At 40.2% G+C, this 13,245-nt stretch overlaps 1 protein-coding gene across 1 annotated transcript in view; it reads right to left on the reverse strand.

The window, feature by feature from the left end:
- Positions 1-13,245, reverse strand: part of CFAP99 (cilia and flagella associated protein 99) — a 260,465-nt gene that overhangs the window by 65,798 nt on the left and 181,422 nt on the right. The window contains exon 12 of the mRNA XM_053700308.1: positions 1,227-1,378. Within this exon, the coding sequence (XP_053556283.1) occupies positions 1,227-1,378 (152 nt within the window). The remainder of the gene's footprint in view (positions 1-1,226; positions 1,379-13,245) is intronic.

Raw genomic sequence — 13,245 nt, forward strand, 5'->3', positions numbered from 1 at the left:
TTTGGTGATATGCAGTGTTGTTTTTGCGCCAAATATATCTTTTGGAATTATTGCCAAAAAGTTCGACCTTGGTTTCATCAGACCATAACACCTTTTCTCATATGCTTTTGGGAGACGTCAGATGTGTTTTTGCTAAATTTAACTGGGCTTGAATGTTTTTCTTCGTAAGAAAAGGCTTCCGTCTTGCCGTCTACCCCAAAGCCCAAACACATGAAGAATACGGGAGATTGTTGTCACATGTACTACACAGCTAGTACTTGCCAGATATTCTTGCAGCTCCTTTAATGTTGCTGTAGGGCTCTTGGTAGCCTCCCAGACCAGTTGTCTTCTCGTCTTTTCATCAATTTTGGAGGGACATCCAGTTCTTGGTAATGTCATTGTTGTGCCATATGTTCTCCACTTGATGATGACTGTCTTAACTGTGTTCCATGGTATAACTAATGCTTTGGAAATTCTTTTGTACCCTTCTCCTGACTGATACCTTTTAACAATGAGATCCCTTTGATGCTTTGGAAGCTCTCTGTGGACCATGACTTTTGTGTAGGATGAGACTAAGAAAATGTCAAGAAAGACCTACTAGAACAGCTGAACTTTATTCAGGGTTAATCAGAGGCACTTTAAATTATGGCAGGTGTGTAATGACTCTTATTTAACATGGTTTTGAATGTGATTGCTTAATTCTGAACACAGCTACATCCCCAGTTATGAGAGGGTGTGCACATTTATGTAACCACATTATTTTAGTTTTTTTTGCTTACTTCCCTTCACCTTAAAGATTTGTTTTTCAATTGAGTTGTGTAGTTTATAGGTCACATTAAAGGTGGAAAAAGTTCTGAAATGATTTATCTTTGTCTAATTTTTTTACATCACAGAAACCTGACATTTTAACAGGGGTGTGTAGACTTTTTATATCCACTGTATATATATATATATAACCCCAATATCATGAAGTAAAAAGGAGGAAGCAGCACCGCCAAATCTTTGTTCAAGCAGGTTTATTCAGCTTGAGAGGTAGCCAGACCAATAATTGTATACAACGTTTCGGACACAGTCCTTATACATGATATACATGACTAAGGACTGTGTCCGAAACGTTGTATAAATTTATCAGTCTGGCTATATCTCAAGCTGAATAAACCTGCTTGAACAAAGATTTGGTGGTTCTGCTTCCTCCTTTTTACTTATAAACATATAAACACAATAAGATTTTAGTTTAATGCACTCACTTCAGTTAAATCCACAAATTTATGTCTTATAAACGGAACAGATTCAATAGCTCGTATCTGGCGAATCAGTTCAAATTTCTTTTTAAGTTCTTCTTCTGCTTCCTCCAAAGCTTGACGAAGAAGTTCCCGACTCTCCTCATTCACTTCTTGCACTAAAAAAAGGAAACAATCAAAAGCATTAACCCTTTCCTTTACTGTTAAAGAAAAAAAATGGCACTCCCAAAAATGTGTTTGTAAATTAGCAAACACATCTGGATTTCATTCTAAAGCATTTCTGTATGTAATAAACAGGCTGAAAATGGCTGCTAGTTTGTTTTTACAATTGTGCCGCAATGAACAGCAATAAAGAATCTTAAATAACATCCATTTGGAAGAATTCATTATTTTTTTAAACAACATACATCCATTTCAGTGGTACATTTGGAGATAACTTGTTTTATTACTAGCAGCTGAATGATAAAGATTCCCAACATGTTTTATCATTCGGATCGTGATTATCATATGTTTTCACACAGCTCGCTCCTATCATATAACGTATTATCATTTATTTGTAAAGTGCCAACAGATTCTGCACTGCTAGATAATAAATCTAAGTGGTGGAGCAATCCACTTTGTACAAATATAATACAAATAGTAAACTTTAAACCACATAACATTTTTTTTCCCAAAAAACTCTTCTATAGTAAATAAACAAGTTGGTTCATATGAAAATAATAATAATAAATAAATAAATTAATGCATTTTAAGGTCAGTTTAAAGGGGCATTCTGATGCAATAATTACAGCCTCTATTTCATTAATAGCGTGAACATTTTTGCATAATTGATCCAAGCTAACTAGGTGTATAACCCCTGCAAAGGGTTCAAAGAAATAGCTAAAGTACTGATCATAGGAAACCTCTGTTCATCAACAAGCATGCACAAATGCGGCTCCTGATTGGCTCACTGGTGGTTTCCTGCTCAGAAGCTTAAGGACGGATTGGCCTACCAGGATACCAGGAGATTTCCTAGTGGGCCGCAGAAGCTGGGGCTGGCTAGCTACAATTTAAAGGAGGTGTTTCTGCTTGTGAGAAGTTGTAGCTCTATCACCTCTCCTTTCTCCTCTGAGGTATACCTAAAGGTCACAAAGTATTTACTTGTAAGTTTTATTTCCTAGACCATGTACCATTTAGTAGCACTCTTTTGAATGGTTTCTAATGTCTAGTCAAGTCACACTGTGAGACATTAACACACTTTTGAAAGGTAGCCATGGATAAACTTGTATTGTAGGGTAACTATAGAACAATAATCAGACTGTTTTGTTTTTATTTCAAACTTATTTAATTTAAAGGGACAGTCTAGTCCAAAACAAACTTTCATGATTCAGATAGGGCATGTAATATTAAACAATTTTCCAATTTACTTTTATCACCAATTTTGCTTTGTTCTCTTAGTATTCTTAGTTGAAAGCTTAACCTAGGAGGTTCATATGCTAATTTCTTAGACCTTGAAGGCCGCCTCTTAGGAATGCATTTTAACAGGTTTTTCACCACTAGAGGGTGTTAGTTCATGTTTTTCATATAGATAACACTGTGCTCATGCACGTGAAGTTACCTGGGAGCTATCACTGATTGGCTAAACTGCAAGTCTGTCAAAAGAACTGAAATAAACGGGCAGTTTGCAGAGGCTTAAATACAAGATAATCACAGAGGTAAAAAAATATATAAATATAACTGTGTTGGTTATGCAAAACTGGGGAATGTGTAAAAAATGGATTATCTATCTTTTAAAACAATAACAATTCTTTTTTTTTTATAATCAAAGTTTTTTATTGAGGTAATATCAAATATACAAAACATCAAACAGTATACATTCAGCGTCTTGCTATAATACATAGCACATATGTTATTAATAAAACATTGGCTGAAAATACGAAATACAACTTTTACATTCTGAGTTTACCTCTTTTCTATTTCGTTTCCTATGTCATAACACAAAAAAGAGTCTTTCAGTAATTCAAGCATCCTGAATAACTTATACATCCGATAGAGTGATAGACTAAACATAATATAAAAGTGTATTTATTATCTAAAACTATACATAATATAGGAAAACATAATATGTTGCTCCTATTTGATAGATACGGTAGGTAAACAGGTTATGAAATATGTAATAAACCGTCATCAGATTCTAGATATATAAGGAAAAGGAATAGGAGCAACTTATGACAATATAATAACGACAGCGGATAAATACCGCTGATTTGTTCACAAAGAATAGGGGTGAACAATAGCCAAGTAGCTGAACTTTATATAGTAATACAGCATTCATTACACAACAACATATATATTAACTCTGTAGACATATGCCATCTTGGATGACCTCTTCAGCACACAATATACAAAGAATAGAATGCCATTTCTAGATGTAATAAGGGCCAGTTAGTGTGTCTACGCCAGGGACAAATTTAGGAGAGACTAGGGTGTTATTACTTAATATAAATACAATCACACTCATCTAAACCTTTACATTCCTATAGAGTGGGCCTAGAGTCATAAAATATATTGTCATATGGAGGGGGGTCGTCAGATTAATTGTAGACTAGGGGGCTTGGGGGACTTCTAGGTGAGCCCCTCTCCTTGGGGAGTGCCACCTCTAGGCGATGTTGGAGAGGGAGAAGGGGTATGACCCGCAGGCATAAGTACCGGCGGGAAAGGGAGGAGAGAGGCTCAATCAAGAAAATTATTATGTGCCAGAGATGTGAATAAGAGCATAGATAAAATAGGGATTACAGTTGTATAGTCACAGAAAATTATAGTCAATAACACATATAAATATAACACAACACTTAAGTAATAGAGAGATCACGTGCACCCATATAGACAACAATAATTATTAAACACTTTATAAAGAACCGGGGTATACTAGGGAGAGTCTAAATTACATGTATGCTCACTGACATTACTACGGATAATATGACACCGTACATACTGTCAGTTAGTACCCAGATACTTTGAACCAATTTAGTTATTTTATCTTATAACTTGTAGCACAACATATGTCTAGCGCCTTGCAGTCAAAGCCCACACGCCTTTATAAGTAAGGGATAAAAACTTATATGCTGGACCGTGCTTTCCCAGTAGGCACGGCCCAGCAGCATCTATAAATGGGCCTTATCGTCATCAAACAATATACCCTGCTTACTAATAGGGATATGGGCACCCTACAAGCTGTGAGCTTTACTAGTACTAGTGGCTGATGTGGCAACATTTGAACATACATATAAAAAGCTTCAGCATGAACATGGAAGTTAGTTAATAACACATGTAAAACAGACCAGGGATAATTCTGAGAGAAAATATAGATCATGAGATACTTTTATGCTAAAATCTGAGTGGCTTCAGGAATAAACAGCCTAAGCCTGGCTGAATGTAATAGTAAGAAGTATGTTACTGTGCATGTAAACAAACTGTACTTCTTCACATGGGAATCATGGTTAAAAGACCGCATTGCTGCAACTAACACAGGGGTGTCAAAGCAATCGAGAATTATACATCAACATTCACAGTAGTAATATCAATTACAAACAAAAACTGGGGTAGAATAGCCTAGTTTGTCACTCCTAATGCTAAGAACAATATAAATATCTTACTCCAATTAGTTAGAAGCAATAAATCTAGGTTAGGGAAATTATAATTGGTTTAAGTTGGTATCTAACATTGTCACTACGAGGCATCAAACAAAACAGGGTCAGATATAAAAATCTAAAGTGAGCAGCTTATCTATAGATATACCCATGTTGTATGATGACATTCTATTTGCATGAATCTTCCTGTAAAGCTACTATTGATCTTAAGGAAAAGTAGTATAAATTAGCATCTATCATTTTCATCGCAAGGCACCAACCAGTACAGGGTCAGAAATAATAAACTTAAGTGAGTGGCTAATCTCCAGAGATATCCGTGTTCTATGATTTCAGCCTATTTGCATGAGCAGTGGAATAAAGCTAACGTTTGACTGGAGAAACTTCTAACACACCCTGAACTATAGACTAAGACCCTGCAATAAAGCTCTAAGTGAAATAGAGTGTGCTAATGTGCGACAAATAGCTATAATACAACAACTCATATAACTAGTCTAGTAAGGGTGTTACACTTTACACGCTAACACTCAAATAACTTAAATTTATACTGGGCGTGTATGAAATATAATTTAAATACCCTAGGGTGGCAAAGAAAAAAAAAAAAAAAAACATAGAATAACTGCTGTCTATACATCTCTTACAGGGTATTAAGGGCTAAAGAAGTACAAATGTAAACAGCCAGGAGGTCTGATAATGTGATACAGCTAGTAGGAATTGCCATATAGTCCAGCAAAGTAGTCATCTATATATAAACTTGTTTATTAAGTTTGTTAGGGCAGCAACACTAAGTCACATAGGAAGCAAGACACAACGGTGTCTCTGTTACCGTCTGCATCAGGTTATCCATATCTAGCCGACTCCTTCTCTGAGAGGCTCTAGAGTGTCCCATTGGAGCCATTTGAGTGAAGATCCATATGAAGGGGCATAACACTCCTTACCCTGATATCGAGGTTGAGTTATGTAGTGACAGGTTAGTTCAGATCTCCAATGTCTATCCTTTTTAAAACTCCCCTTCTCTATGCGACAGACATCTCCCCAGGTTATGTGCGCTAGCAAGCTCTGGCTATCTTCCGACATATTATTTCCAACAGCTAGGGAGCTGTCAGAGATATCTCCTGCTGTGCGGTAAACCACCAAACTTGATGTATCTCCCGGCTCCTTGGAGTACTCACCACCGCTGATACATGCAAGATATGGAGCGGATCTCTGTACTGGGGCGTTGCTGTCTAAAAAAGCCGAACAGTGATCCCCAATGTATGGGCAACTCAGATCCCAGCTGTATTCCTGCTCTCTTAATGGTAGTGAGGGAGAGCCGACCAGAGGTATGCGAGTAGCGATATTCTTATCCTGAGACCTCTTCGCGCTTAGTCCGCTCTCCTCACACGCTGGATCCCGGTCAGCAGCAAGTTCTGCCCGTAGTGACAAAAATTGGGCGTCAAGCTTGTCTCCCAGCTGCAGGAGAAGTAAAGTGAGCTCCGCCATTTTGGGCACAATTCCGCTCCACGGTAATCTAAGATCCGCCAGATAAAAGCGTGATGGGTATTTACACCAAGTGGGGTTGTAAGATATATGGATTAGGCTTCTCCTTAACACGGCCAATGCTGATTAAGATCCACGCTGTCTCATAGTATCCCTGGGTATGATGTATAATACCGCATGGTAGTCCATAAATCAAGAAGTTGTCTCTCCTGTAGGTTCCAGCGTTTCCAGTTATCTCTGAACTCAACAGGTGGTGTTATCCCCTGCCAGATCTTAAGTCTTAGTTCAGTTTGTGTGGTATTACAGACATAAAGAATGTTTTTTAAAAAAAAATAGAATCAGGAGCTCTATCAGAGCACGTCTTGCTCCCTTGATGGCTAGCTCCGCCCCCACAATAACAATTCTGGTGTATCAACGTAGAAATCTTAGCACAAACTTACTTCACCACCTCCATAGGAGGCAAAGTTTGTAAAACTGAATTGTGGGTGTGGTGAAGGGTGTATTTATAGGCATTTTGAGGTTTGGGAAACTTTGCCCCTCCTGGTAGGATTGTATATCCCATATGTCACTAGCTCATGGACTCTTGCCAATTACATGAAAGAAATGTGCTTTCTATGGACTCAACAGAAAATAGGGTCCCAGTCCAGCCCTGCAGAAGCTGGAAAGCTTGTTGTTCCCAATCAGGGTTTAACTTTTTGTTTGACTACTTTTAGCAGAGGTCAAATACATAGGCCAAGTTTCTATTAGTGGTGCAAATTTTTATTTTATTTTTTATAGGTCATTGGCTGTAAAAATGGCTGTACATAAAAATAGCACAATCTGTTGGCCATTAAATGACTAAAATGTTTGACAAATACCGTTTACAACTACAATTCCAAATATGAAAGCAAATTTAAAAAATTTCTATTTCAATCTATATATATGATTTTTGTTCGTAAAAAACAGAATTTATGTTTACCTGATAAATTTCTTTCTCCTACGGTGTATCCGGTCCACGGCTTCATCCTTACTTGTGGGATATTCTCTTCCCCTACAGGAAGTGGCAAAGAGAGCACACAGCAGAGCTGTCCATATAGCTCCCCTCAGGCTCCGCCCCCCCAGTCATTCGACCGACGGTTAGGAGAAAAAGGAGAACCATAAGGTGCAGTGGTGACTGTAGTTTACAAAAAATAAATTTAAACCTGACCAAAATGCCAGGGCGGGCCGTGGACCGGATACACCGTAGGAGAAAGAAATTTATCAGGTAAACATAAAATCTGTTTTCTCCTACATTGGTGTATCCGGTCCACGGCTTCATCCTTACTTGTGGGAACCAATACCAAAGCTTTAGGACACGGATGAAGGGAGGGAACAAGTCAGGTAACCTAAACGGAAGGCACCACTGCTTGCAAAACCTTTCTCCCAAAAATAGCCTCCGAAGAAGCAAAAGTATCGAATTTGTAAAATTTGGCAAACGTATGCAGTGAAGACCAAGTCGCTGCCTTACAAATCTGTTCAACAGAAGCCTCATTCTTGGAAGCCCATGTGGAAGCCACAGCTCTAGTAGAGTGAGCTGTAATTCGTTCAGGAGGCTGCCTTCCAGCAGTCTCATAAGCCAACCGGATGATGCTTTTCAGACAGAAAGACAGAGAGGTCGCAGTCGCCTTTTGACTTCTCCTCTTGCCAGAATAGACGACAAACAAGGACGATGTTTGTCTGAAGTCTTTAGTTGCTTTTAGATAAAACTTTAAAGCACGAACCCCATCAAGATGGTGTAACAGACGTTCCTTGTTAGAAACTGGATTAGGACACAGAGAAGGAACAACTATTTCCTGGTTGATATTCTTATTGGAAACCACTTTTGGAAGAAAACCAGGTTTGGTACGTAAAACGACCTTATCTGTATGAAACACCAGATAGGGTGAATTACACTGCAAAGCAGACAATTCAGAAACTCTTCTAGCAGAAGAAATAGCTACTAAAAACAAAACTTTCCAAGATAGTAACTTAATATCTATGGAATGTAGAGGTTCAAACGGAACCCCTTGAAGAACTGAAAGAACTAAATTTAGACTCCATGGAGGAGCCACAGGTCTGTAGACAGGAATGATTCTGACTAAAGCCTGTACAAACGCCTGAATATCTGGCATGGCTGCCAGATGCTTGTGTAACAAAACAGACAGAGCAGATATCTGTCCCTTTAAAGAACTAGCTGACAGACCTTTCTCCAATCCTTCTTGGAGAAAAGATAGTATCCTTGGAATCCTAATCTTACTCCATGAGTAACCCTTGGATTCGCACCAGCAAAGATATTTCCGCCATATCTTATGGTAAATTTTCCTGGTGACAGGCTTTCTAGCCTGGATCAGAGTATCTATAACTGATTCCGAAAACCCACGTTTAGCTAGAATCAAGCGTTCAATCTCCAAGCAGTCAGTTGCAGAGAAACTAGGTTTGGATGTTCGAATGGACCTTGAATTAGAAGGTCCTGCCTCAAAGGCAGCTTCCATGGTGGAACCGAAGACATATTCACCAGGTCTGCATACCAAGTCCTGCGTGGCCACGCAGGAGCTATTAGAATTACCGAAGCCTTCTCCTGTTTGATCCTGGCTACTAGCCGGGGGAGAAAGGGAAACGGTGGAAAGACATAAGCTAGATTGAACGACCAAGGCGCTACTAAGGTATCTACCAATGTCGCCTTGGGATCCCTGGACCTGGACCTGTAATGTGTAACTTTGGAGTTCTGACGTGACGCCATCAGATCCAGATCTGGAATGCCCCATAGCTGGGTCAGCTGAGCAAAAAACCTCCGGGTGGAGTTCCCACTCCCCCGGATGGAAAGTCTGACGACTCAGATAATCCGCTTCCCAGTTGTCCACTCCTGGGATGTGAATTGCTGATAGATGGCAGGAGTGATCCTCTGCCCATTTGATGATCTTGGATACCTCCCTCATCGCCAGGGAACTCTTTGTTCCCCCCTGATGATTGATGTACGCTACAGTCGTCAAGTTGTCCGACTGAAATCTGATTAATTTGGCCTCCGCTAGTTGAGGCCATGCCTGGAGCGCATTGAAAATCGCTCTCAATTCCAAAATGTTTATCGGGAGAAGAGATTCTTCCCAAGACCATAGACCCTGAACCTTCAGGGACTTCCAGACCGCGCCCCAGCCTAAGAGGCTGGCGTCGGTCGTGACAATGATCCACTCCGGTCTTCGGAAACTCATTCCCTGAGACAGGTGATCCTGAGACAACCACCAGAGGAGTGAGTCTCTGGTTTGCTGGTCCATCTGAATCTGGGGAGAAAAATCTGCATAATCCCCATTCCATTGTTTGAGCATGCACAGTTGCAATGGTCTTAAATGAATTCGAGCAAAAGGAACCACGTCCATTGCCGCAACCATTAGTCCTATTACCTCCATGCACTGAGCTATGGAGGGTTGAGGAATGGATTGAAGAACTCGACAAGTGTTCAAAAGTTTTAATTTCCTGACCTCTGTCAGAAAGATTTTCATTTCTACCGGGTCTATTATTGTTCCAAGGAAGGGAACCCTTGTGAACGGGGACAGAGAACTTTTTTTTTTTTTTTCTATGTTCACCTTCCACCCGTGAGACCTTAGAAAGGCTAGAACAATGTCCGTATGAGCCCTTGCTATGTGAAAGGACGACGCCTGTATTAAATGTCGTCTAGTTAAGGTTCTACTGCAATGCCCCTTGGCCTTAGCACCGCTAGAAGGGACCCTAGCACCTTTGTGAAAATTCTAGGAGCAGTGGCCAATCCAAAGGGAAGAGCCACGAACTGGTAATCCGAATGGTTTCCATTTTGAATGATGGAACTCTGAGGAATTTGTTTAGGATCTTTAAATCCAGAATTGGCCTGAAAGTTCCTTCCTTTTTGGGAACTACAAACAGGTTTGAGTAAAATCCCAGTCCTTGTTCTGCTGTTGGAACTGGGTTTATCACTCCCATTTTTAAAAGGTCTTCTACGCAATGTAAGAATGCCTGTCTCTTTATCTGGTCTAAAGATAAGCGAGACAAGTGGAACCTTCCCCTTGGAGGAAGGTCCTTGAATTCTAGAAGATACCCCTGAGAGACAATTTCTAGTGCCCAGGGGTCCGGAACATCTCTTGCCCAGGCCTGAGCAAAGAGAGAAAGTCTGCCCCCTACTATATCCGGTCCCGGATCGGGGGCTACCCCTTCATGCTGTCTTGGTAGCAGCAGCAGGTTTGTTGGCCTGTTTACCCTTGTTCCAGCCTTGCAATGGTTTCCATGCTGGTTTGGGTTGGGGTGCGTTACCCTCTTGCCTAGTGGCTGTAGAGGTAGAAGCCGGTCCGTTCCTGAAATTGCGAAAGGAACGAAAATTAGACTTGTTTTTAGCCTTGAAAGGCCTATCTTGTGGGAGGGCATGGCCCTTTCCCCCAGTGATATCTGAAATAATTTCTTTCAACTGTGGCCCGAATAGGGTCTTACACTTGAAAGGAATATTAGGCAATTGTGTTTTGGACGACACATCCGCCGACCACGATTTTAGTCAAAGCGCTCTACGCGCCACTATTGCGAAACCAGAATTTTTCGCTGCTAATTTAGCTAACTGAAAAGCGGCATCTGTAATGAAAGAATTAGCCAACTTCAGGGCGTGAATTCTATCCATGACTTCATCCTAAGAAGTCTCCTTCTGGAGCGAGTTTTCTAATTCCTCAAACCAAAAAGCAGCTGCAGTGGTTACAGGAATAATGCAAGAAATTGGTTGAAGAAGAAAACCTTGTTGAAAAAAAAAATGTTTTCTTAAGTAAACCTTCTAATTTTTTATCCATAGGATCTTTAAAAGCGCAACTGTCTTCTATTTTTGGTATAGTTGTGCGCTTAGCTAGCGTTGAAACTGCCCCCTCTACCTTAGGGACCGTCTGCCACGCGTCCCTTCTGGGGTCAACAATGGGGAACATTTTCTTAAATATAGGAGGGGGAACAAAAGGTACACCTGGCTTCTCCCACTCCTTATTCACTATATCCGCCACCCTCTTAGGTATCGGAAACGCATCAGTGTGTACTGGGACCTCTAAGAATTTATCCATTTTACACAATTTTTCTGGGACCACCAAAGGGTCACAATCATCAAGAGTAGCCAGGACCTCCTTAAGTAGAGCGCGGAGGTGTTCTAGCTTAAATTTAAATGCTATGGTATCAGGCTCTGCCTGCTGAGAAACTTTTCCTGTGTCAGAAATTTCTCCCTCAGACAGGCCCTCCCTCACCGCCAAGTCAGATTGATGTGAGGGCACTATAGATAAATTATCCTCTGCGTCTGCTTGCTCATTATCTGTATTTAAAACTGAGCAATCACGCTTCCTAGGAAAAGCTGGCAGTTTGGATAAAAATGCTGAGAGAGAATTATCCATTACTGCTGCTAACTGTTGCATAGTAATCGCAATTGGTGCGCTAGATGTACTGGGCATCGCCTGCGCGGGCATAGCTGGTGTTGACACAGAAGGAGAGGAAAGCAAGCTATCTTCACTACCTTCAGCTAAAGAATCATCTTGGGCTATATTTTTAAGTGTGATTGTACTGTCCTTAAGCTGTTTGGACGCTATGGCACACTTCACACATAAATTTAATGGGGGAACATACAGAACATAGGCTATCTGAAGATTCAGACAAGTTTGACAGACTTAAACAGAACTACAATGCAATAAAAATTATTTTTGACAAAAATTTTACTGTCTCTTTAAATAATAAAAGAGCACACTTTATTACTGAAACATCGAAAAACCATGAAATAAACATCCGATTTTAATTAAATTTTCACCACAGAGTCTTAATGCTTTGAAAAGATTGCACACAAATGTTCAGATCAATTAACCCCTTAATGCCCAAACCGGAGCTAATAACAGTTATTAACCAGTTAACACACTACAGTACTAGCCACAGCTTCTCACTGTAGCTTTTACCTTCATTAGGGATTATTTTAGTAGGAAATAAGCCTCTCTAGAGTCTTTTATGATGCCTCTTGACTCCCCACATGAAGCTGCATGGATTGCCTAGGCAAAAACAACTGCGCAATTGAGGCCTGAAAATGAGGCCTCCTCCCTCTTCATTCCAGAGTGGAGGGGCCTTTCTGACTAGATTTAGGTGTCCAAATAAGTGCCAGGCCGAAATTAAACCCCAAAAGTGTTTTAAAGTCTGAAAAAACACCTTATTTATAGTGAAAAACATGCTAAAAAGCAATCGATTTTAAAGCCCACAATAGTGTCAACCAGCATAGAGCCCTAAATATAAGCCATCATTTTATACAGAGTCTAAGAAAAAAATGGCTTACCTATCCCAGAGGGAATTTCTGACAGTCTTCTAGCATTACATGGTCTTGTTAGAAAAATGACTATCATACCTGAAGCAGTTAAGCCTGCAAACTGTTCCCCACAACTGATGTTCTCTGGTTTCAACAGTCCTGCGTGGGAACAGCAATGGATTTTAGTTACTGGTGCTAAAATCATACTCCTCTCAACAGAAATCTTCATCACTTTCTGCTGTAGAGTAAATAGTACAAACCGGCACTATTTTAAAATAACAAACTCTTGATAGAAGAAATAAAAAACTACAACTAACACCACATACTCTTTACCACCCCCGTGGAGATGCTACTTGTTCAGAGCGGCAAAGAGAATGACTGGGGGGGCGGAGCCTGAGGGGAGCTATATGGACAGCTCTGCTGTGTGCTCTCTTTGCCACTTCCTGTAGGGGAAGAGAATATCCCACAAGTAAGGATGAAGCCGTGGACCGGATACACCAATGTAGGAGAAATATATATCTATATAGTTTATGAGAGAAATAATATGGAGCTAGGACTACGACTTAACTGGATGAGATGCGCCTGAGATTTGAACAAAGAGTTTATCGCCGCTATATATATTAGAATACAAGTAGTAAAGTAGTAATCCTGGTGTACACCAAAG

This window comes from Bombina bombina, chromosome 2 (assembly GCF_027579735.1).
Source record: "Bombina bombina isolate aBomBom1 chromosome 2, aBomBom1.pri, whole genome shotgun sequence".
In the NCBI taxonomy this organism is placed as follows: Eukaryota; Metazoa; Chordata; class Amphibia; order Anura; family Bombinatoridae; genus Bombina; species Bombina bombina.